The sequence below is a fragment of the Pseudorasbora parva genome, chromosome 13 (assembly GCF_024679245.1).
Source record: "Pseudorasbora parva isolate DD20220531a chromosome 13, ASM2467924v1, whole genome shotgun sequence".
Taxonomy (NCBI): Eukaryota; Metazoa; Chordata; class Actinopteri; order Cypriniformes; family Gobionidae; genus Pseudorasbora; species Pseudorasbora parva.
The window spans coordinates 26,397,288-26,421,944 of record NC_090184.1 but is presented as its reverse complement, the minus strand read 5'-3'; the positions used below and the strand labels follow the sequence as shown (position 1 = coordinate 26,421,944).

Genomic DNA, 24,657 nt, shown 5'->3' with positions numbered 1-24,657 from the left:
GTGCGACCTCAAACGGCCCCTGCCACTTCGACATTAATTTAGAGCTCGAGGTAGGGAGTAATACGAGCACTTTCTCTCCCGGTGTGAATTTGCGTAGTCTCGTACCCCTGTTATACGACCGGCTTTGGCGGTCCTGGGCTTGCAACAAATTCTCCCTAGATAGCCGCCCCAAGGTGTGGAGTTTTGTTCGCAAGTCCAGCACATATTGAATTTCGTTCTTGGCCAAAGAAGGTCCCTCCTCCCAAGTTTCTCGTAGGACATCCAGCACCCCCCGGGGCTGTCGTCCGTAGAGAAGCTCGAAGGGGGAAAACCCCGTGGAGGCTTGCGGGACCTCTCGCACAGCGAATAAGAGGGGTTCTAACCACCAATCCCAATTTTTGGCGTCTTCCTGTACGAATTTACGGATCATGGATTTAAGAGTGCGATTAAACCGTTCGACCAAGCCGTCTGTTTGTGGGTGATAGACGCTTGTTCGAATGGATTTAATGCCCAATAATCCGTACAATTCGCTTAACGTGCGTGACATAAACGCCGTGCCTTGATCAGTGAGGATTTCCTTCGGAATCCCCACTCGGGAGATTAAACGAAACAGTGCGTCCGCAACACTCTTCGCAGAGATGTTGCGGAGAGCCACTGCTTCCGGATATCGTGTTGCGTAGTCCACGATAACTAGCGCAAAACGATGTCCGCGTGCGGATCGCTCTAATGGCCCGATGAGGTCCATCGCAATTCTTTCGAAGGGGACCTGCATTAATGGTAGGGGGCACAATGGTGCTTTTGGAGCGGCCAGTGGGTTTACCAACTGACATTCCGGACAAGACGCGCACCACCTGCGCACATTGTCATGAATGCCTGGCCAAAAAAATCGGGTCATTAAACGATTCAGTGTGGCCGCCTGTCCCAGGTGGCCCGCCATCGGGTTAGAGTGAGCCGCCTGGAAAAGCATTTCCCGGCGGCTCTTCGGTACTAACAACTGGGTTGTATCCATTTTTGTCTGAGCGTCTTGGGTCACTCGATACAACCTATCCTTAATTATGGCAAAATAAGGATACGTGACGGGCAAGGCGGGTTGGAGGGACTGACCGTCGATAGTGCGGACCTGTTGGAAAGCATGTTTTAGAGTCTCATCTTGGGACTGCTCCAGAGGGAAGTCATCGCGGTCCGAGAGAATCAGTCTCTCGACCCCGCTCGGTTCCTCTGAAGCGGTTCCCAACAAAGACAACTCAGTAACTGTATGAATTAAGCGAACAAGTGTAGGCCTACTGCTGCTAATTCAGCCTAATTCAACCATTGAAATGTCTTACCTGTCCAGCAGGAAAAAAAGATGAAAAAACCCTTCGAAACGCAGAGTTCACGCCACCTTTAAAAGCCCTTTTTATCCTTGTTTTCGCACCGGCCGGTTAAAGTCTTTTTTTTTTTCTGCAGGCACTCCGAAGTCCGAAGACTTTTGCATTTTACAATGGATGAATCTGTCACTAGTGATTATCATTTGAACCTTTTTGGGTCCGCCATCAATTTGATAAGTTTAATTATCAAGTGATGTGAGAAAAGGCTATAAATATCCACCTCCACACAGTCACACCAATATAACCAGCTAACCAGGACTCCTTCTTTATGTGTACAGATGTGACACAATGACACAAAGATATGCTTGAATTTCCCGCGGAAATCCACCAGTACCACTGGAATTAAAAACATTATTACAAGCGTAATGTTGTCAATTGAGCTAAGGTAAGCAGATCGTTTTGAACACTGGCTGTTTATGTACTTGCTCAAAAATTTATTTTTCATAATTTTTAACAATTTATAGACATCAGCTTTAAAGAACACACATTTGTTTTTCTACCAGTACTTTAAATTGACTTCTAGTGTTCTGTACTCAGGTAATGATATTTTTATCCTTTAACCCTATACACCTTAATTTTTATTTTTATTTTACATTTACCAGCTTTATTACGCCATCTGGCTGGCCACACTAAAGCTGCTGTCATATTTCAATATCTTCATAGAGATATTTGTCCATGACTATAGTCAAAACCTGATGCACATATGCACTTTTGAGGGTACTGTTTGTTTCTCACTTCAGCCACTGTGATGTAAAAATCAGAATTTATCAATTTCTGACTGAGCTAAATGCACAGCAGCATAAATCAAACCTGAACTGCACTCCATTTCTATAATGTGTTACTCTCACCAGAGCACTAAAAGTGACCAATCTGTCCACAATAGGCCCCTGATGTGTTACTTCCTTAAAGTTACCATGAAATCAAAATTGGCAATCAATATTTTTATGGAATATTGCAGTATTTATTATAAATGATTTATCCATGAACATATATTTTTTTTAATTAATGTGCTCTCGTACTCTTTAATCAAAATGACTTCCAGTCCCTCTTACAATGACGCCCTTCTCTGATGACATGTTTACTGGCGTGTGGGCGGGACAACATGTCACTCGCATGAGATCACAGCAATAAAAAACCACAACCATCCAACAACAATCTAATCAATAAATCAATTCCAAGTGAACAAAATCAAGTCCCGTCCTACATTCTTGTTCAAGAAGGTGTTTCACTTGGATATACTTCCTAATAAGGAATAAAAGACAATTGCAACTTCCGTTTAATGCCGTTTCATTTTAAAACCTGCTGGAGAGTGCCTGTCAGACCATACATCTTTACAGGAAGCTAAAACATAAGTCACACCCAAACAGCACCCATCACCTAACCTTGCATTTACTGTTTACATTAAAACGTTAAATTATATTACTGCGGTCATTTACGCAGCCTGTAATTATGTGAACTACTGCAGTCTGATTTTGCTCCCCATCACATCGCTGAAATGGCTGTAGTTAAATTGATTAATGGTTTCCTTCTAACCACTGATAGCAGACATGTTTCTGTGCCTGAGCTTGTAAATTTAAGCACATTGTTGGGTGCTATTGATCAGTCTATTCTCTTTGACAGGATATTTTAGGGAGTCTTCAAGCAAAACTCTTTGTGTCTGTCCGAAAAGAGATACTCTAGACTATGGCCTTCTCACGTAATCCTGCATTGAGCTGAATTACTACATGAGGAATTGAATTTAGTGGAGTTGAGTTGTGTTAAAGGTATAGGAAAGTGCTTTTAAAAAGCACAGTTGTTCGCTCAACTGTAAAAGTATGCTGTTAGGGTACATTTTCACACTGTCGCCACTGATCTGAGTTTATTGGTATTCTTCAGAACCTTCAGGCCCACTTTGAGAGCTGAGAGTCCCAGCAGAGTTAATTAGGCTTTATATTGCTTACTGAAGCAGCGAATCTGTGGTTACACATATCAGAACCAACTCCACACTCAACAACACGCTTCCATCACAAGGCACGCCAGCACACTAAATCCATCAAGGATTTCTAAAGCCGATAACTGCTGAGGATTCATCCACTGAGACACGTTTGAAGGACGTTACAAGAGGGAAAAAAGAGGGATATAAATAATTCACATATACACAATATGAAGAGAACAGAAATGAAATTCCACTGGCCTGATTTTGGGACTATAGAGAACAGCAGTGCATATGGCTTTGTGTTTGCTCATTAATTTGCTGGAACAGTTAATATTTTGATCTAAAAAACACAAATTAATTGCTATTAAATGACAGCAGAAGGCTAATTATACATGCATGAATGTCCAAAGCATTCTTTTCTTCTCTTTCAGGTTACAAGTAAAATAATCACTGGATTTGCCAAAGTTTGTCAAGTTAGTGTGTGTGGCACTAAAGTGCTTTTTAACGACTGAATTGCTTTGAAAAATGTGACCCTAGACCACAAATCCAGTCAAAAGTCGCACAGGTATATTTGTGGCAGTAGCCAACAATGCATTGTATGGGTCAAAATTATCCATTTTGCTCTTATGCCAAAAATCATTAGGATATAAAATAAAGATTATGTTCCATGAAGATATTTTGTCAATTTTCCAACTGAAAATATAACAAATATTTATTATTAGTAGTCATATGCATGAAGATTCATTTGGACAACATTAAAGGCAATTTTCTCAGTATTTCAAATGGTTTTACACCCTCAGATTCCAGATTTTCAAATCGTTGTTTTCAAATATTGTCCAATCCTAACATAATTTTATTATCCTAACTTATTTATCCAGCTTTCTGATGAAATCTCAATTTCAAAAAAAAATGTACCCTTTAGACTGCTTTTGTGGTCCAGGTTCCCATATTATGTACTTTGCATTATATTTCTATATATGTTTTCTGTTTGAGGATAACATCATCATAACTAATGTTTTTCTCATGCTAGTCGATTCACATACTGTAGCCCTGCCCTACAATCCAGGCTATAAGCAAAGCAAACTCTGATTGATTGGTTTAAATATCAATCAAATGTCTCTTTCTGTCTAAGTGGGCAGATCTGGACTATATCGACCTGACCTTTTTTTAGGCTAGTCAAAGGACTGGGGCCTGTTCTTCATACATCGCTAACTCAGTTAGCTGGATTTGATTGTTGACGATTTGGCTTGATCTCGGATTGTTTGGTTCTTCGACGCTCATCCTGGACTTCAGGAAAACAGCAACAGGTCCATAAGCTTAAACCTGCTCGGGAACAGGCTTATTTCATGTAAACAGTATTAGATTACATCTTGAGGTGATACTTAAAATCTGTCCCAGCACTGCTACTTCATTACAATACCTCGGGCAAAAATAATTTAAAATAAAATATAAAGGTTTATTTGAAAATAATATTTTAATGTTGTGTAAAAGTTGCATATAATACTATAGACACAGTCACTTGATTGAGAGATTTATTTGTGAATTGTGATGGAATAATTACTTTATAGTTGTATTGGAGGTTTGCGCACATTGTGCAGTTAATCTTTATCGTGCATTAATGTGAGTGATGACGGATATTATGGGAGTGGCTTGATGCAGCACAAGAGATGCAGATAATTTGATCTTGACCGTTAAGAAACTTTAATTAATACTGTCACAACAAATCTGCTTCAAATTGAATTAAAAATTAAATTATGACATTAAAAATGTAAAGTGTGTACAAATATTATAAAATTGTGAATATCATTGGGAATCAAGTTCATCAAAACACCTTTAATTTATAACTTTTATGTTGGTTTGGTCGTTTGTCTCGGGCCTGTTCTTCGTACGTCGCTAACTCAGTTAGCTGGATTTGACTGTTGACGATTTGGCCTGATCTCGGATTGTTTGGTTCTTCGAAGCTCCTCTTGGACTTGCTGTCATAGCAACAGGTCCATAAGCTTAAACCTGCTCGGGAACAGGCTTACTTCATGTAAACAGTATTAGATTGCATCTTGAGGTGATACTTCCAGATGAACTGAATATGTCCCAGCCACTGCTACTTTATTACAAGAATTCATTACTGAATCAGGGGCAATAATAATTTAAAATAACAATAAATATAAAAGTTTATTTAAAAAGAATATTTTAATGCTGTGTAAAAGTTGTGTATAATAGCATACTATAGACAGTCACTTGATTGAGAGATTTATTTGTGAATTGTGATGGAATGATGTATTGGAGGGCTTACACACATTGTGCAGTTAATCTTTGTCGTGCATTAATGTGAGTGATGAAGTATATTATGGGAGTGGCTTAAAGCAGTGCAAAAGATGCAGATAATTTGATCTTGACTGTTAAAGCTACACTGTGTGATATTTCCCCCCATCTAGCGGTGAAAAGGTATATGACCATCCAGTGAATAATAGTTTCTGTTCCTCTCAATTCTGATTTCGTTTTAACTCCTACGGTGGCTGATTTAGTCCAAGATTAACATGGCAATCCCCCTCTTCACATTCAACACGGTGCATATATTCGAGTGTTAAAACACGAAAGGTGAAGCTTGAATTTACGGGTATGTCCCTCTTTGGCTAATATACTTTCAAGATGGAGGGGCAACACGGCGACCAGCATTCGAACCCCTCACCCGTATGTGTTTTCAGTGGCATATTGTAAGTTACGAGAATACTTTATTACTTGAAAGAAGTAAATATACATTAATGAGCACATATATTTTTGAAAGAACTAAGTGTTTTAAGCTAAGAATAAACTAAAAAAGTTACACAGTGTAGCTTTAAGAAACTTTAATTAATATTGTCACATAACAAATCTGCTTAAAATTTAATTAAAAATGAAATTACAACATTAAAATAAAAAATGTAAAGTGTGTACAAATATTATAAAATCGTGAATATAAATAATTGGGAATTATGTTCATCAAAACAGTGCACATTTAATTTATCTAACTTTTATGTTGGTATGGTCGTTTGTCTGTTTCCTGAAAATCGTTTTTCTTCTTTTTTTTTCTTTGACAAGTTTTTTGCCAGGTGGCTTTTTTAATTATATGATGTCATTATGTTGTCTTGACGCCAGCCAATCGCAACCAAGAATCGTGGATGCATGCATCTGCCCTCTTTTAATCTATATTTAATCCGATCCGCAAATTAGTTTGAAGAACCAAATTAGCCAGAGATCAGTTATCAGGATTAAAAGATCTGGGATCTGTCAAATCATCTCGGATGTATTAAGTGAGGTACAGAGAACGGGCCCATGTTTATGGAATTGCCTTTGTCTCAAAAAAACTGAACTTTATAAAACTGAACAAAACTTTTTCAGAAACTATCAAAAATATGCTATTACAAAAGAAAAAAAAAACTCAGTTGCTCAAATGTAACAGGATATTCAGTATGCTTAATTCTTTGTTAATGTTTTTCAAAGATTAGTTTTCACAAATCGTGGATTGTGAATGCATTGCCAAAGATTTCGTTTACGTTTCTCAGTTTTTCATTTGATTTTTTGACACAAACCTCTTGTGGGGGCGGGCTTAACAGTGATCTACTCTGATTGGATAAAGAGCTTTTGATGGACAGGTGGAATGATCTTGCGGTGCTTTGTATTATTATTATTATTAGTTTGTAAAGGTGACCTCTCATGAGAGACATGGAGCGGCGGCAGCTTCATCTTCATCATCTTCTTCACCCGCTTGTTCTTCAAGGCAGCAATAAGTTTGTGTTATTGAAGTAACCAATAATATTGATAAAAGTTGTATCCATGTAGGCTAGAGTGTGCAACAGTGTTTATTTGACATATGAATTATTTAAAAATGTTTTATGTATATCAACAGTGGCGTAACTTTAAAAAGTGTGCGTGTGTGCGTGTGTGTGTGTGTGCGCGTGTGTGTGTGTGTGTGTGTGTGTGTGTGTGTGTGTGTGTGTGTGTGTGTGTGTGTGTGTGTGTGTGTGTGTGTGTGTGTGTGTGTGTGTGTGTGAGTGTGTGTGTGAGTGAGTGAGTGAGTGAGTGAGTGAGTGAGTGAGTGAGTGAGTGAGTGAGTGAGTGAGTGAGTGAGTGAGGGGGGATTTTATATTAAGATGTCCAGAAATTAATTAAATAGTTCATTTATTAGCTAATATAAACCTCATGTTTAATTATTGCATCTATATTGATCACCAGGTTGATTACAAGAGCAGGTTTTTTTTTAAAAGGTTTTAATTAAATAGAAAGTCTGCAACGGCGTGAAGCGATTAAAGCATTTTAACAATCCTAAATGCATATAAGAAAATGCATAATTGAATCAAATTAATCGAATCGTATTGTATTTGAATGAGAATCGTCTTGAATCGAATCGTTCTGAATTGGCAAAAATCGTTCTTGAATCGAATCGAAACCTATGAATCGTGAATCGAATCGATTCGCTGCCCAAAGATTCACAGCCCTATTAGATGCAATTACTCTTGCTATTTGTGTTTAGACTGTATTGTGGCGTAGGTGCTATTTTTGTATAGTTTAAATTTCATCAGCCTTTAAATTATGCATACACACACACACACACACACACACACACACACACACATGTTGGTCTATGTGGTTTACAGGGACTCTCCATAGGCGTAATGGTTTTTATACTGTACAAACCGTATTTTCTATCCCCTTACACTGCCCCTGCCCCTAAACCTACCCATCACTGGAAACATTCTGCATTTTTACTTTCTCAAAAAAACATCATTTAGTATGTTTTTAAGGCCATTTGAATTATGAGGACATATCAAATGATGTTATAACCACATTTATAGTGTAATACCAGTGTAATACCCATGTAGTTATACAAATTTGTGTCCTCATAAACCACATAAACAGGCTCACACACACACACACACACACCCACACACACACACACACACACACACACACACACACACACACACACACACACACACACAAACTCAATGACTGGGTAGAATAGATCATTTTTGACACATGGCTGAAGTTAAGTTTCTCCAGCTCTCCCCAGGTTGGCAAAAAAAGCATCTCAAAATGCATCAGATTGATGCTTTAAAATATGGAATATTTAATTTTTTTCTTATGGGGGAGCATGCCCCCGGACCCCCCTAGAGGGGTAATATCCGTCTCACCTTTTTCACCCCTGACCCGTTTTCATGCCTGACTTTTGTTTCAGCATTAGTCTTCCTTTGCCTTTAGACATAGCATGGCCTTCCATTGATTTTATATCAGGTTAATAAAATATTTTCTATGGTCTAACCCAACCCCTATCCCTAAACCTACCCAAACAGAGAGAGAAAGAAAACATTGGATTTAAATAAAAATATGTTTTGTCCAATTTAAAAGCCTTTTATATAGTGACGATCAGTAAAATGTCCTGACTAGTCGGCTGTCATAATGTCAAACCTGCAACCACAAACACACACATTTTAGAAATTTGTTGCATCAGTGTCTTGCATCACACAAAATGTTAACTTCTGATACAGGCTACTTTGGTTTAGCCTTACTTAAAATTTAAGCCTTACTTAAATTTAGCATTATCAATGTGAGACTGAGTCGTACAGGACGTTTTGAATGTCATATTTAAATGTGTATGTCTACTGCGCTTTCGAATGACTTTGCAAATCAATTACCTTGCCCCAATTTCTATATCGGTTCAGGTAACAAAGCTGCGGCAAGCAGGATAAGCCCACTATAAAGTAAGGTGAAATCACCGCGCTGTCAAACTGTGTGACTGGCGCGAAAGCGAGCATATACTGCCTCTGTGCGTCTCGCGCGCTCTCTGCTCCACGAACACCGATCGCGCGCTGAGCCAAACTAGAGAACGCGAGACCTGGCAGCGGAGAGACCTCAGGGAGGGAGAAAGGGAGTGTGCTGGTGTATGTAAAGGGGAGAGAGAACGAGAGAGAGAGGGGTTGGGAAAAGACTACCACCTCTATCCATCAGCCGAGCATCCTGCAGGAGTCACTTCGTGCGCGAGAGCGGTTGGTGCGGCATTTCTGTCCGTCCGAGCCAATGGATCATAAAACAGCGCAGGATGTCACAGAGGGACGCAAATAAAAACTAAACTAGTGTTCTTGCGACTCCAAACAAGCTGGTTATTCGTTTATTATTTCAGTTTGTTTCTTGTTTTGTGTTTTTCCTCATTAATGTGCGGATTTTTCGGCGAACACTTTCTAAGTGATGTCAGGAGAAAATGTCATAAATGTAGCTGAATGAAAGAAAAGTTAAAAGATTTTTCATGGGTAAGTAACTAAAAAACTCAACTGTTGAAAACGAGTTTGCTTTGTTTTTACCAGTATTTATTATTATTATTAATATTATTATTATCAATGGGATTCATCCGTCTCGTTCATATTTAACAATTGTTATCCGGGCGCAGCTGTGAGTAACCGCGGTTGAAGTGTTAACAGTACAAATCTTGATGCTCGTAAAGTAAGAACTACAGCACTGTCAGTGTTTAGCGACCGATATTTCGTGGCGTTTTATTGTTTTGCATGAAGCTCAACAGGTTCGCATCTGTTTTCAGACTGCAGTTCCTGAAGGGTTCTGTGTCTCGAGCACCAAATTGTGCCTTACTCCTTCGAGTCTAGTTTACATGAGATGAGAATGAATAGTTTTGCCATCAGTTGTCTTTATAATACTATAATACTATTTTCATCATATTTATTTATGAGTAGGATGTATAATGTATATTTTCTGTCACTGTAACCCCAATGTGGTAAACTATGTTACTAATTTTCTGACACTATAATAAGTGCATTGCTATTTGTGAAAAGAATGGCATATAAATGATGCATTGTTAAAAAATATATATTTTGTTGCTTTGGTGGAGAAATTGTGATTCTAACTAATAGCCTTAAGGTTTGAGTTACAATACGGTCTAATGTTTTTGCCTATTTGTCTTTTTTCCTTCTTTTCCATCGCAACTATCTTTCCTGTCTCTCCTTGTTCCCTTTTTTACGCACTTCTTTTTACTGTACTCTACGTGATTGCTTCCCTTTTACCTCTGCCTCTCAATTCTGCTGGCATCCTGTTCGCTCTTGCCATCATTTCACTCCCATTTCACATCTGTCTCACTTTCCCACTGGAACTCTCCCCTCTTCCTGTCCTCCCAAAATTGCTCTCTTCTATCTTCTCATCACTCTGTCTCTCTCTATGTAGATGGGGTCTAATCTAATGTCAAGCTGGTTGTGAAGGTGTTTGATCTGGTCCCTTCGACCCCAGCTGGAGTCCCCATGGCTGCTGGAGTGGCAGCCTGGCTCCCCTTTGCTCGGGCGGCGGCCATAGGATGGATGCCCGTGGCCAACCTGCCCATGCCTGTTGCACCAACCAATAAGAACAAGCGACAGGATGAGCTTATTATCCTCAATGTCAGCGGCCGACGCTTCCAGACCTGGCGGAACACGCTAGACCGTTACCCTGATACGCTCCTAGGGAGCTCCGAAAAAGAGTTCTTCTTCAATGAGGAGACTAGGGAGTATTTCTTTGACAGAGATCCGAATGCGTTCAGAAGTATTCTTAACTTCTACCGCACAGGGAAGCTGCACTACCCACGCTATGAGTGCATCTCTGCCTACGACGAGGAGCTGGCGTTCTTTGGAATCATTCCTGAGATCATCAGCGACTGCTGTTATGAAGAGTACAAGGACCGCAAGAGGGAGAACATTGAGCGTCTCATGGATGACCTTGAGGACAACAAAGACAATAAACTCCCCAATATGACTTTCCGCGAGACCATGTGGAGGGCTTTCGAGAACCCCCACACTAGCACCATGGCGCTGGTTTTCTACTATGTAACCGGATTCTTCATCGCCATATCCGTCATTACCAACGTGGTTGAGACGGTTCCTTGTGGTTCCACGCCGAATTCGAGAGACGTCCCTTGTGGGGAACGCTATACAGAGGCGTTTTTCTGCATGGACACGGCGTGCGTAATGATCTTCACGGTGGAGTATCTGATGCGACTGTTTGCGGCACCCAGCAGGTACCGCTTCATGAGAAGCGTGATGAGCATTATCGACGTAGTGGCCATCTTACCCTATTACATTGGGCTTGTCATGACCAACAACGAGGACGTGAGCGGAGCCTTCGTCACACTACGGGTGTTCCGCGTCTTTCGGATCTTTAAATTCTCCCGCCACTCCCAGGGTCTCAGAATCCTTGGCTACACGCTGAAGAGCTGCGCGTCCGAGCTTGGTTTCCTCCTCTTCTCCCTCACCATGGCCATCATCATCTTTGCCACAGTCATGTTCTACGCTGAGAAAGGCTCCTCGTCCAGCAAGTTCACCAGCATCCCGGCCTCCTTCTGGTACACCATTGTAACCATGACAACGCTGGGGTGAGTCATATTGTCTCGGAATGACTTTCTCTCTGTATATTTTTACACTTTTTAACCCTGACTGCACATCAAGCCACACCCCTAATACATTTTATAGGGTAAGTCTTAAAGGGGTAGTTCACCTAACACTCTCAGAAATGTTTTACCTATAGCTTGTCACTGGAGCAGTACCCTTAACATTACAATATTGTACTTTATTTACCTCTAAAGGTTTAATTGTATAACTACTGTAAGGGACTAATATGCACCTTTTATGGGTAGATAAGGTACAAAGTTATCTCTTTAAGAGCTGTTGTATACATGAAGTATTTTTCTGACAGAAGAAAATATAAATCCAAATCTGTATGTCTGCGTAACTCAAAAGAAGATATTTTAAAGAATGTTTTTGTTTTGAATCCCACTAACTTACAAAATCAGTTCTTCACAGTGTCTTCTTTTTTGTTATGCAGAATAAAGTAAGTCATACAGGTTTAGAACAACAATCCAATAATAGTAAATAATGGCAGAATTAAATTTTTGGGTGAACTGTCCCTTTAAATAGGCCTACATACAAGGTCTTATAAACCAACTAGCAACTTAAATGAACACAACTGTTTACAATATAACATTACACCTCAAAGGAGAATCTGTTTCCCCTTCAGCTTGTGGATTTTCCATCTTTTCTGAGTTAACTGCTATTAGAATCTAACCCTAATGACCATGGTTGCTGACTGCAGTCTTACCAGCCCGAAGCAGCGGTAGGTTTAGATTTAACTCACTGCCCCGGGCTAGACTTTATTCATCCCTATTATGCACCAATTAATATTTAAGCTTGTGTGAAGCAAGCAGAGGAACATCCTTCAGCGTTTCTCTAACACATTAACAACAGACAGCAGCTGCAGAGCTTTATAGCCCCATTCATTTCAACCCTGCCCCTCATAAATCACAGGCAATTTATATGTGTGTTCATGACTGATACATGTAGATGTTTGACACAATGGTTTTAAGAGTATGTGTAGGATTAATTTAGGCAATTAGTTTGAGTGATTATATGGTGTACAGCTTGAGTAATCGGCTATATATCGGCTGCTACAGCGACTACTCTATGTAGCTGTTGTGCCACTGTGGCTTTGAAACTAGAGCTGAAGTCATAATGTTCTTTGACTTCCTGTTTAGATGGCTGATCATTGGCTGAAAAACCTGCCCTTGAGCCCAGTGACCTCAAAACAACAAGATTAAGGACTTCATTTATTGTGAACAGTAACTCATGAATGTTACATTGCCAAATGGTTTGGTCCTTGATGAGTACAGTTGTGTCGGTGTTCGGGTGACTGACTTATTCTGAGGTAGAATTACAAAGAGTTAGACACTTTCCTTTGTTTATATGTGGATGGCCGAACCTCTTAACAGGTCATTGTGGGCATTATGTTGAACTATAACCATATATATCATCCTTATTGTTGTCTTAATGTGTTGGCTAGTTTTACATGGATTTAGGAGTAGCGCAGATCTCATTACTACATTCTCACCGGAGATCCAGTCTCCACCCGCATCTGAGACTTGACCCGAGTTGAGAGCGAGAGAGACTCTTCTCATCAATAAACCACGCGCTAGAAGTGTGTGTCACTGTGACTAATGTTCTCAGGTACATGTGCTGAACAATGTAAACCACAAAGACATTTCCAACCCCACTGACGTCATGTGTCACTGCACAGGAGAGTTTCCCACTCAGTTCAAATCAGGTATAAGGGATCATTTTTACGTCCCAGCAGTTTCTCACAGTTGATTGTGCCACTAGGGTCACACCTGTTGATTCTAAAGCTTCCTATCTGTACTTTTGGTCAATGCAGTGGTGTGTTTTACACACCTGGTGTTTCTTTTATTCATTGATTCGTTCACACTAAAGTGCATGTTAACGGGGTCTCCACCTCACTCTGCCAGAGTGAAACGCAGCACTGCAGTTCAGCTTCTCTGGTGAGACTGAGACATCATGTGACCATGTAAAACACAGACCCAATGCCCTATGAACAAATGTGTGACACTTAGCATGTGAGCTAGGAGAACTAGTTAATCAGAAATATCACGCATATACAGTATTGTATGCCAATGGTTAACTGTTATTCTGTGCCTTGTCATCTGTCTGAAGTATTTTCCTCCTCCTCTGTATTGTTTACACCAGTAACATTTAATTTAGCTGCTCTACTGTTGAATTTCATGGCTCTGCGTTTTGTCTTGGCAAGACAGCTAGAGGTGGAAATAAAGAAAAAGAGTGCAAAAGGAAAGAGAGTGTGCTCTTTCTAAGTTTTGGAACTTCCAGTTGTTTTATGTAAGTATCAACTTTGATGTTGAACAGTCTTTGATGTTTTTCCTAAACTTCATGCACTGATTCCAAAAGCTCTGGCTGATATTATCAGGATACTTATTTAGATGTTATGACTGATAACCCATAAATGGCGCATATAAAAATGCCTAATCTCATCTAAATAAATGAATAATAAACATAAATTTAGGCACCACAACATTGTCATTTAAAGTCTAAACATATATATTTAGTTTGATGTTTGCTAAAGATTACATTTAATAGTGTTATTAATTAAATTATTAGAGTTAAAAAGGTGTTTTTGCTGTCATCATCTGTTCACACAAACTGTTAAAATAAATTATGTAAATGTTAAAATAGGGGAAAATAACTCCACAATTAAATATCCAATTTGCGGATACTAATCTAATATTGTCCAATAACCAATATATTATAGATATATCATGCATCCCTAAAATTCTTTAGGATAAATAAAAGTTTTCTTCTAAAACTCTAGAGGAGACATGTTTCTCAGAAAACAAAAAAATTGAGAAGCAGGAGATTGTCCAAATCTCCATTTGCTCTCCATCTAATCTTGTTGCTATCTAGGAGAAAACAACTGAGATATTAATGCTATCTCTATGATTTTACTTTCCTATGGGATTAACCTTTGGCATATGAGTGAATGAGACCAAATGATTGCGAAACTTACGTTGCGTGTTCCGCAGCGAAACATAAGATTTTGTGTTGCATAAATTGTCCAAGAGATGATTCAGTTGCATCATGGTCCATTTGTTAATCTGGCCCTAAACACAGTACTGAAACAACCACGCCAGATACAGGCAGGGTTTTATCTGCATTTTAAAGCTGTTAGAGAGAGAGAGAGAGAAAGAGAGAGAGAGAGAGAGAGAGAGAGAGAGAGAGAGAGAGAGAGAGAGAGAGAGAGAGAGAGAGAGAGAGAGAGAGAGAGAGAGAGAGAGAGAGAGAGAGAGAGAGAGAGAGAGAGAGAGACCGTATGAGGGCAGAGTCTGTTTTGAAAATACTTTGAGCATTTACTCTTGTGTTTCTGCTGTAAAAACAGGAGGGACTGCAGATTTACCGAAGGGTGCTGCTGGGAAGAGAATGGATGTTTGCTCATTGATTTATTTATTTATTTGCGGTAATAAGATGGTGTTGACCTTTAGGTGTAGTAGCATATTCTAAATGACCTTTAAAGAAATTCACAAATCTCTAGATTGCTTTACAGCACAGTGGCTTGCGAGAGACACCTGAAATATAATTTTCATTTTCTTACTCTCTATATAATTCTGTATATTGGTACCTTATTAGCCTCTAGCCCCGCAGTAGTAGTTTTATTGGTTAAGAGATATGCTCCCCATGTTAAGGACCTATGCATTCTGCACGCTAATGTTGCTGTGAAGAAAATCACCCTGCTAATGAGGGCTTTCAGTTGTTACCACAAGCATTAATTAACATGACACTCAAAATTCATGGCCCCGTTGCAAGCGCTGAATATATCCAGACTCGCTATTCGGCCCCAACACATGGCTGAATCTCTTTAGCTTCAATGCTGCTTCTGTTGCTCTGTTGGTAGGTGAACCTGCTTTGTCGATACTGATCAGAAGCATTGATTAAAAGGAACAAAGGATGAGGGAGAAGAGGATGAGAGACAGAAAGAGGAATGAGGTTGAATCCGTTAGCAAGGGTGAATGATGATAATCACCCACAGCTGCAGGGCGTCTGAAGCATTTCGGATCAGTAAGGCAACATATGTCTGTGTGTGCGTGGGGGGGTCACTGAGTTCAGAATAGCTGTTTCTCTCATGATGTGTGCTGTCAGGGGTTGTGTAGGAGCAGCGGAGTACATAAATCGGTAAAAATCGACTTCCAGTCGCACCAAGGAGACTTTTGTGTTGCTAATGCACCTGGTCTGCTATGCTGTACATGGAGATGTGAAGTTCTCAACATCATGGACTGAAGTAGATATCGTATGGTGAGTGTATGTTGAAATAGATATATAGGCCACATTTGGAGTCTAAAGGTGAAAACATGACAGTTATTATTTATTTATTTTACATTTTTTGGTCAAATAAATGCAGCCTTGTATTATAAGAAACTTAATGGCCATAAACTTCTGAACATTAGTTCTTTTTAACCACAATATTAAATGAATCATCAAATAGTCATTACCAAAAGAAAATCATTGCCGTGTCCTTCAGGTATAAGAATGTTTTTACTCATCAAATGTCCTACAGTTCAGTTAACCCTAGAATGTGCAATCTAAAAAAAGTTTACACAAATACATAAAGGGGGTCAAAATGACCTATATTAGAATTAATGGTTTTCTTTAAAAATAAATAAAAAAAAGGTGTCATATTAATGAAATAATTAAAATATTTTATTATACACAAACTTTTTAATATATGTAACATTTATTTGTCGAATTTTCTTGTATATATGCGTTACAAAAGTTGAATTGTATTCTTTTTGTAAATGCAGTTGTGCTTTTTCTAAACCACCTCTAAACCAATTTAGATCTACTGTAGAGGATACTGAACCTTCACTCCCCGCACATTTCTCTCAGACAATGTGAAAATTATCTTTTCAGACAGAGACAGGGCATTTCATATAATGTTGTTAACTGTAAGGGTAATGGATTTAGCCTAAGTTTGCATATCTTCTTTTATTTGGCCTTCGCTGTCCTTTCATGTAGCCTTTTCAACTCATCTGCTGCTTCTGAAATTGCATATACTACATTAAATAAAGATCTACAAAAGTATACATGTGTATATTATGAATAATCTCAAGTGTGTAGTATGAATGCAGTCTGAATGTACTACATCCGCTGCCATGTTAGCATTGTCATGAGAGCTACAGTGTGAGTTTTGTCATATCCCTGCCATTCACAACTCCTCTACCATGGTCTATGAATAGTAAAGTATCCATTGGATGTGAACTTCAGAATTATGGCAGAAGTAGTAGGTCATCCGGATAGTTTTGAATACTTTGAAGTCAGACATGCTACTCATTTCACATAGTTCGAATGCTTTTCACCTATAGGAAGATATGCTTATTCATACACAGGGTTGGTGCCTGAGGCAAATTCTTATCCCTCAGAGCAAAAAACTAATATTTTTATTTTTATGGCATAATGTTTGTCTAAAATAAATATTATTACTGATAAAATGTATCTCAAAATTACATATATGAAATAAATACAGGTCAATTTAACATGCTTTGATTCTTCTCTCTCTCTCTCTCTCTCTCTCTTTCTCTCTCTCTCTCTCTCTCTCTCTCTCTCTCTCTCTCTCTCTCTCTCTCTCTCTCTCTCTCTCTCTCTCTCTCTCTCTCTCTCTCTCTCAATCCCTCTCATCAAAATAAATAAAATAAATAGCAGCATGTTTTTATCTGTACGAATTTGATGTGGTGCATTTCATCAAGTGGTACACAGTGAATTTATGAAATGAGTTAAAAAAAAGATAGATAAAAATTAATTTGCTTGTTTGGGCTTTGGCCTCTCTTCTTTCAAAGGGCTGTGTTCCAGAAGCTCAGTTTAGAGTTTCTATGATGGTCAAATTGCTGCCGTTTCATCCCATCAGCCCTCCATAAACACACACTTCCACCATTAGCGATCAGATCTGATGACATATAATGGGAGCATCAATGAAGGAAGGTATTGTTACTTTTGTGTAAAAAGAGCATTAAATCCATTACCCGCAGTTATTTCAACAAGCTTTCCACCCAATGTCGATTTCAGTTCATCTAGTGGTCACTGATCACAGATGTCTGGATTTCTGAGGGATTTATACTGATTTGCAGTGCATTTGTTGATGTTTGTCTGCTGGTTTAAAGCTGTCGACAGAAGGTATGAGGAAAGATTACAGGTGTTAGGTCAAGCCCTCCACTTTAATGAAAGGTCATGGGTGGAAAGTGACAGTCAGAAGAATGTCTGACCTTTGAAACCTAAGAAAATACCACTCCAAAAAGTGAGTATGCTATCTACTCTCATGATCACCTCTGAGTTCAGAGCTGTGAAGCTATAAATTATATAATACGTCTTGTAAATCGTAGGCAGGGTTTGCACATAAAGGAATAGTTTAAAACCAAAAATTTAAATTCTTATATCATTACCTCACCGTCTCGTAAGTCCAAACACCTAGACCATTCTTTCTTCTGTGGAAGAAGATATTTTGAAGCTAAACTTTGAAGTTACATTTTTTTCCAAACCCTAAACATATAACAATCATTACAAAATAAATCATATAAAATCTTATTTTGTTTCTCTATCTTATTATTTTCTTTTATTTCATTTTAACTATTCAAATTAGGAATAAGAAATTAAGAATCAAAGAGACAGAAAAATGTTGCATCTTAAATTACAAAGGATTACCAATAAAGCCACATGGCTGCTCGCTGATAAAGCGGTGTGAATGTTGCTATAGAGTGATAAAGGTTTCAAGTTCAATTCCCTTTTGTCAGGGGACAATTTTGTGATAACCTTGACCTGTGCTATATGCCGCTTTTATCATCTCTATTCCATTTTTGGCTTCTAGCAGGTAAAGAGGCTTTTTTCATGAGCACTAATCCCATTTCTATGGTGCAGACACATATATAGCAGCCAAAGTGAGGGGGCAGCGAAGTAAAGCCCAGGGAGTTGCTGCAGAGAAAGATACCCACTAGGTCACAATTCATTTTCAGTCCTGTCAAACTGCCCCGAATATTTATCTGAAAGATATGTATGCGCACCCCACATCACCCCAGAGAGCGCTCGTGGGGAATGATCATTGAGAGGAGGCAGTGCCTCAATCGCACTATTGGCTATTGTGCTGTTCACACAAATTAAAATGTAAGATTTTGCCTCCTCATTTCAGAACACCACTGGTATGTAGCATATGCCAGGATTTGCCATTGCTCAAAGCAAATACTTTCACAAATAATTTTCTGATGTATTCATTTTATTGAGTCGTCTCACATTGTGACTATTAAAGTGAGTAACACGCATGAGAAAGATGTAATAGTTTGGTCAAATATGACATTTTGTCTGGTATGGCAGAGGGAGCAATGCCTCTAGATGCCCTCCTGTAGTGCGACCCTGATTGTATGCTGTATAAAGAGTGCTTATGACAGGTGTACAAATTGCCATCCCACTTCTCAGTATGGGGAATGCTGAGAAGTATCATTGTTTCCTGCTGAAATTCCATAAGCTGATATATCAAGGCTCTGGGAAATCATATATGAGAGTATTCATTAACCCATAATGTTTGTATGGAAAGAATCTGTGTGTTCATTGTCATAAAAAGCTCATTAAAAACCGCATAGAGAAAGAATGAATGAATGATGATGATGATGGTTTTTTCGTGCTGCTGTGTGCAAATGACCGTGCTAAAGTTACGCAGCTGTGTGATCATCTTAAATATGACATTTGCAGTTTTGTCCCTCTTTCATACAGACACTCACATTTCCCCCTGAGACCGCTTCTGTGTGTGCCGTAAACGTATAATTTTGCTCTCCCCTCCGCTCTTTTCAGCTGTAATTGTTTCACGCCTGGGTTTTTGTCTCTCGGAATCTTGCTGATCCACACACTGAATCGTGAAGGTTTCAGAAGGTGATTTGTCACTCAAACACATGGAGTAGTTAAGAGCAGACGTTTGACAGATTAGTCTCATGACATAGAAAGATAGCATAATGAATACATTTCAAGGCTTCACTCATTGCCTGCCAAAGCTCTCTCTTTTACAGGTTCCAAGTTCAGTTTTTTAGTGTATGCAAGTAAAATTAAAAATAAATATGTATGTAGCACCTATTAAAAAGTGTTTTAAAAAAGACTTGCATGAGTAATGCTTGATGTTTAAAACAGGTTGTTCAAATTTGACCACAAAACCTCAAATATGATAATGCAAAAGACCTCCACCCTAAAATAGAAAGGAAGCTTAGGAAGTTAAAGGTGCTGTATGTAAGTTTGATTCTGTACTTAAACATAAAAATACCTTAATTTTTTTGCAGATATTTAGGAAACAACATCCTTCCTAAATAGGGCTGCACGTTTTCAAGTTTTTCATTAACCGTTAACCCTTAGCGGTTAATACTCGGTTAACCATAGTGTGCGTCAGGGTTATTATTTTTAGTTTATTAAGTTGACAACTGCCATCTCCGTAGTGAACGCGCCTATAGAGAGAAATGCACATCATGGATTACATAATCAGAGAGTAGCCTATTTCTTTTCGTTTTAAATTGTTAAAAGACATTTCAAGCTTTCTTAAGATATATTTCATGTCTGTGAGGCCTACGCTGAGTTTCGTTAAATTAGGATGAGATGCGCTCCAGTTCACGAGCAATGCAAGTGCAACGCCTCTCTAATGATGCCCGGGTGTTGGCTGTTGAGATGGGACTATAAGTCGCACTTTTTTCATAGTTTGGCTGGTCCTGTGACTTATAGTGAGGTGTGTCTTATATATCAAATTTAATTCATACAAGAATAAACATATAGCCGCGAGAGAGGGCTCTGTGCTGCTCCTGTAGCCTACCCTTGAAAAAAAATAATAACGGAAAACAGAAAAAAAAGCTCTTGTGACCGAGCGTTCGTGCAGTGTTCGCCTAAAATACTTTGTCATAAGAAAAACAATAAACGACAGCCGTCTGAACATTCCTTCCCTTATTCTCCGTCACACATGTAAATCACCAACCTGAAAAACCCCAAAACCCGCGACACTCCAGTACCAAACAAGTGCGCATGCTCCAACCTATCTACGACAAGCCCCGAGGGGAAAAATACATTGCACACATACATAACGAGCGCCAGTGCGTACCAAATGAATACATTATGCGAGATCAAATAAAGTCTGTTAAACTCTTAACTGAAATATTAACTTAAAGACAACAACTTAGAAAGACTGAACACAAACAAAATGCCCCCATAAAGAAAATCCAATTCTGCAAATTACAAACTGCATGTAGTAAAATATGCAGCTGAGAACGATTCACACAGCGTTTGACTCGTGCGGCTGAGCCTCTCCCGGCAGAGAGTTCAAGCATCTGTGGACTCGTCCCTTCAGCTCTGGCCATCTTGCTTTCAGTCCGCAAGTAGCTTTTTTTCTTTCTTCATTACAGTTAAAGTAACCTCTGCTTTTCGCTAGTCCCTCACAAGTTTCTCACTTCAAACTTTCTTTCTTCTGCTCCGTTATGCACAGCGAGGGCACAAGCGGATGCGTGCCTGCGCGCGCGGCCCCCGCTCTGCTTCTGCCCTAATGCGATTATTAATGCTACTTATTTATAGTCCAGTGCGACTTATAGGCCTATATGTTATTTTCCTCTTCATGACGCATTTTTTGACTGATGCGATTTATACTCCGGAGCGACTTTTAGCCTGAAAAATGCGGTAAGCACTGCATTGCAATACTTGCATTTTGCCCCGTCACTCTCAATTTTAAAGTGCTCCCACGCTGTACTTTTCTTTGACCGCTTCATGTTAGAAAACTGGTCATGACTTCTTGTGGATATTACACATGTCTGGGAGCCCTCTGGCGGTCTCTAGTGGTGTAAAAATATATTACAACTAAATTCAAAGCACGCCATTGACGCCACTTAACCGAGCAAAATGTTTTACTCGGTTACGCAATTTTTAACGGTTAATCGGTTAACCATGGACACCCCTATTCCTAAAATATAAAGGAAGCTAAGGCAGTTAAAGGTGCTGTATGTAAGTTTGATTCTGTACTTAAACATAAAAATACCTTAATTTGTTTGCAGATATTTAGAAAACAACATCCTTCCCAAAATATAAAGAAAGCTAAGGAAGTTAAAGGTGCTGTATGTAAGTTTTTGACTGTACTTAAACATAAAAATACCATAAGTTCACATACTTGTTTCTCAGAAAACAATGCCACAGCCATTTATTTTACTTTGAAATGTGCGCTCCTTGTCAAAATGTCTGTTTTTATTTTGGTCTGTGTGATTCCGCACATTGCAAATTTACCCAATTGTATTTTGACACCAGTTGGTGGAAAACATAGCATATTGTATATGGAAGCCAGGAAACAAACTGGTCCAGAGATCACAGATTCTACCAGCCCTGTAAAAAGCCTTGGCATCCATCTAAAAATCAACTCATTAAACTACAGTGTGTAAGTTTAGTAACTCCTTGCCTTCCATTGCCAATTGCGCTCATTCATGTTGCATGTCCTCAAACTAGCAACCCGCGGTCTGAGGAGAAGGGGAGGGGCAAACAATATTTTGAATTTGGACTGCAGTACCATTTTCGACCACTAGCTGTCATTCTTACATACACTATCTTTAACTCCTTAACAGCCTCTGATTACTGATGTCAACATTCAATGCATGTTAAAATATTTCATCTGGTCAAAAAACCATCAACTTCATCTGGACAAACTCAGTATCATCAGAACCAGAACCGGTTCTAACTTGGAGCCGTTTAAAAAATAACGATTCCATTGGAATCGTTTAGAAAATTTATTTTCGGTTCCGATCTTCGGTTCCAAACGCACAAGTTTTGGTTTCCATGGCCACCTGATTTCTGGTGCTTGCGCGCCCGCTTGTTCTTTTAGTCATGGAAGCCCGGTAAGCGGCTCTGAAATGTGGATTTATTTCACTTTTAAAAGCCTGGGTCGGCACAGTGCAACTAGTGTTGTCAAAAATATCGATACTGAAATATCTGAAAAGATACGATAGTCTGCTCAGTTTCTACAGTATCGATCCCAGCTGCTCTCCTCTCCTCTCGTCTCCTCTCTGACCGACAGCGAGTTGACACGCAGCCGCATATTCTCATTCAGCCGGTTAACCCTCTGAACACGACGGACGCGCGTTCTGTTGGACTTTTCCTTACGACCTCGTGTTAGTGTTAGTGTGTGTGTGATCGGTCTGAATTTCGCACGGGATTGCACATAATTCTACGAATCCCAGCAGATTTCAAGCTCACATCTGAAGCGCACACACACACATAGCCTACCGTAATAAAGCCGCCCCTGACATACAAGTGCAAATATTTGCTTATTTTTCCAGCTTATTATTGGTCAAATACACTCAAACAAATTATCAGTGCACATTTTGAACAGTATATAAACACAGTCTTAAACAATTCAGGAAGAAATGAAGAATGAGTAACAGGAACAGTGTTCAGGATCCATGAGTACGGCAGTTCTTAAAGGGACCGCAGTCATTTGTTATTCAAAGTCAAACTACAAAAAGACAAACGATCACACTGCTCTTGACTGATCAACTTGTCTAACTTTAATGGTTTTATATGAAACTATTTAATTTTTTGCAAAAACATTATCCAATGTTATTTTAAATTTATTTAGCCACTTTGCGTTTTTTTATTCAGTTTGTTACCTGAATGTTAGACCTACCTGAAAAAATAAAGCAGTCTATTTCATTTATATCTTTTATTCTATTGTATTTATTTGTGCTATTTTTTGTAATATGTATCTTTGTTTATTCAATTTACCATTCAAAATCAAGCTTACTTGTGCTGTGTGTAAACTATTGCAACACAATTACCCCGTTGTAAAAAATACATTGAGTTAACAAATATTTGTGAGATAATTTTAATTGATCAATGTTTATATATGAGAAAAAGCTTAAAAGCTTTATCATATAAAGTGATCTCTTCAGAAGAAATGTTTGATTGCCTAGACTTTCAAAAGACAGACAAAAAAAAAAATTATATAAAAAATATCTAATTGACAGTATATGCAGCGTTTTCCCCCCGTTGTATTGAAAATAGCATTGAATATCGATGTGACATGTTTTGACTCCACCCCTCAAAGAATCGGAATCGAGAAACGAAAAGAACCGGAATCGAAAGTAAGAATCGGAATCAGAATCGTTCAAATCAAAACGATGCCCAACCCTAATCATCAGACAGATTAAAGGCTCCAGCTTCAATATTTGAACACTGTTTATGATAAAACTGGGTTGCAGTGACATTAATTTCTTAATTTATGTCAGGAGTGCATTATGATCGATCCATTATGAACGATATTTTGAATAGATTATCAGACGCACGTTTATTCTCTCTCGTCTGCAGCAGCTCATTTGTGTTCACACAGATCGCAAAGAACAGCTTTCAGTTTAGCTCTTAGTTCAAAAGTGCTCATATTTGGAGAAATATTGTCATATCACATGTTTGCAAAATATTTTGCCATGTAGAATACCATTTCTATTAATTTCTCTGAATTATTCGATCTAAAAGAGTTACATGCGCATACCTCTCTCTGGGTCTCCTCTTAATGATATGTATCAGATATGACTCATCAGGCATTCATTTGCTCTCTGAGCTGCCAATAATATGGCATGCTCAACACTGCCCTCTGCATGACTCGCTCCTCCTGTGTGGACACTTCCTCATTCTGGCTCTGTGAAGAACGAGCTTAAGTATAAAGACACGTTATTTATCTTTTTTTATGCAATTAAGTTAACACAGAGTAGTTAAAATATAAAAACCTGAAGAAAAACATAAACTACAGCTGTCAATAGAATAAAATAACTCATTTCTGATCATTATTTAGAGTGAAACTAAAATAAATGTCAAATTTGGTAATCACTTATTTTATAATAATAATTAAGAAGAAGACTGCATTTATAAATACATAAATGAAATGTTATTAACGCAGAGTAAGGATGACAAACAGAATGTAGCTAATATGTTCCAGTCATGTGCCAGTCTATTCTATTCTGTTCTATTCTATTCTAATATCATTTTTTTTTTTTTTAAGAGTGAAATAAGA

At 38.7% G+C, this 24,657-nt stretch overlaps 1 protein-coding gene across 3 annotated transcripts in view; it reads left to right on the top strand.

Annotated features, from left to right (window-relative positions):
• The first annotated feature begins 9,044 nt into the window (after positions 1 to 9,044).
• Positions 9,045 to 24,657, top strand: part of kcnd3 (potassium voltage-gated channel, Shal-related subfamily, member 3) — a 143,433-nt gene continuing 127,820 nt past the window's right edge. For 2 of the 3 annotated variants that reach the window (XM_067413643.1, XM_067413640.1), the window contains exons 1-2: positions 9,046 to 9,542; positions 10,462 to 11,638. In XM_067413643.1, coding sequence (XP_067269744.1) covers positions 10,536 to 11,638 — 1,103 coding nt within the window. In that variant the 5' untranslated portion in view covers positions 9,046 to 9,542; positions 10,462 to 10,535. Of the gene's footprint in view, positions 9,543 to 10,461; positions 11,639 to 24,657 lie in introns of all 3 variants that reach the window. The other variant, XM_067413641.1, reaches the window with a different exon arrangement.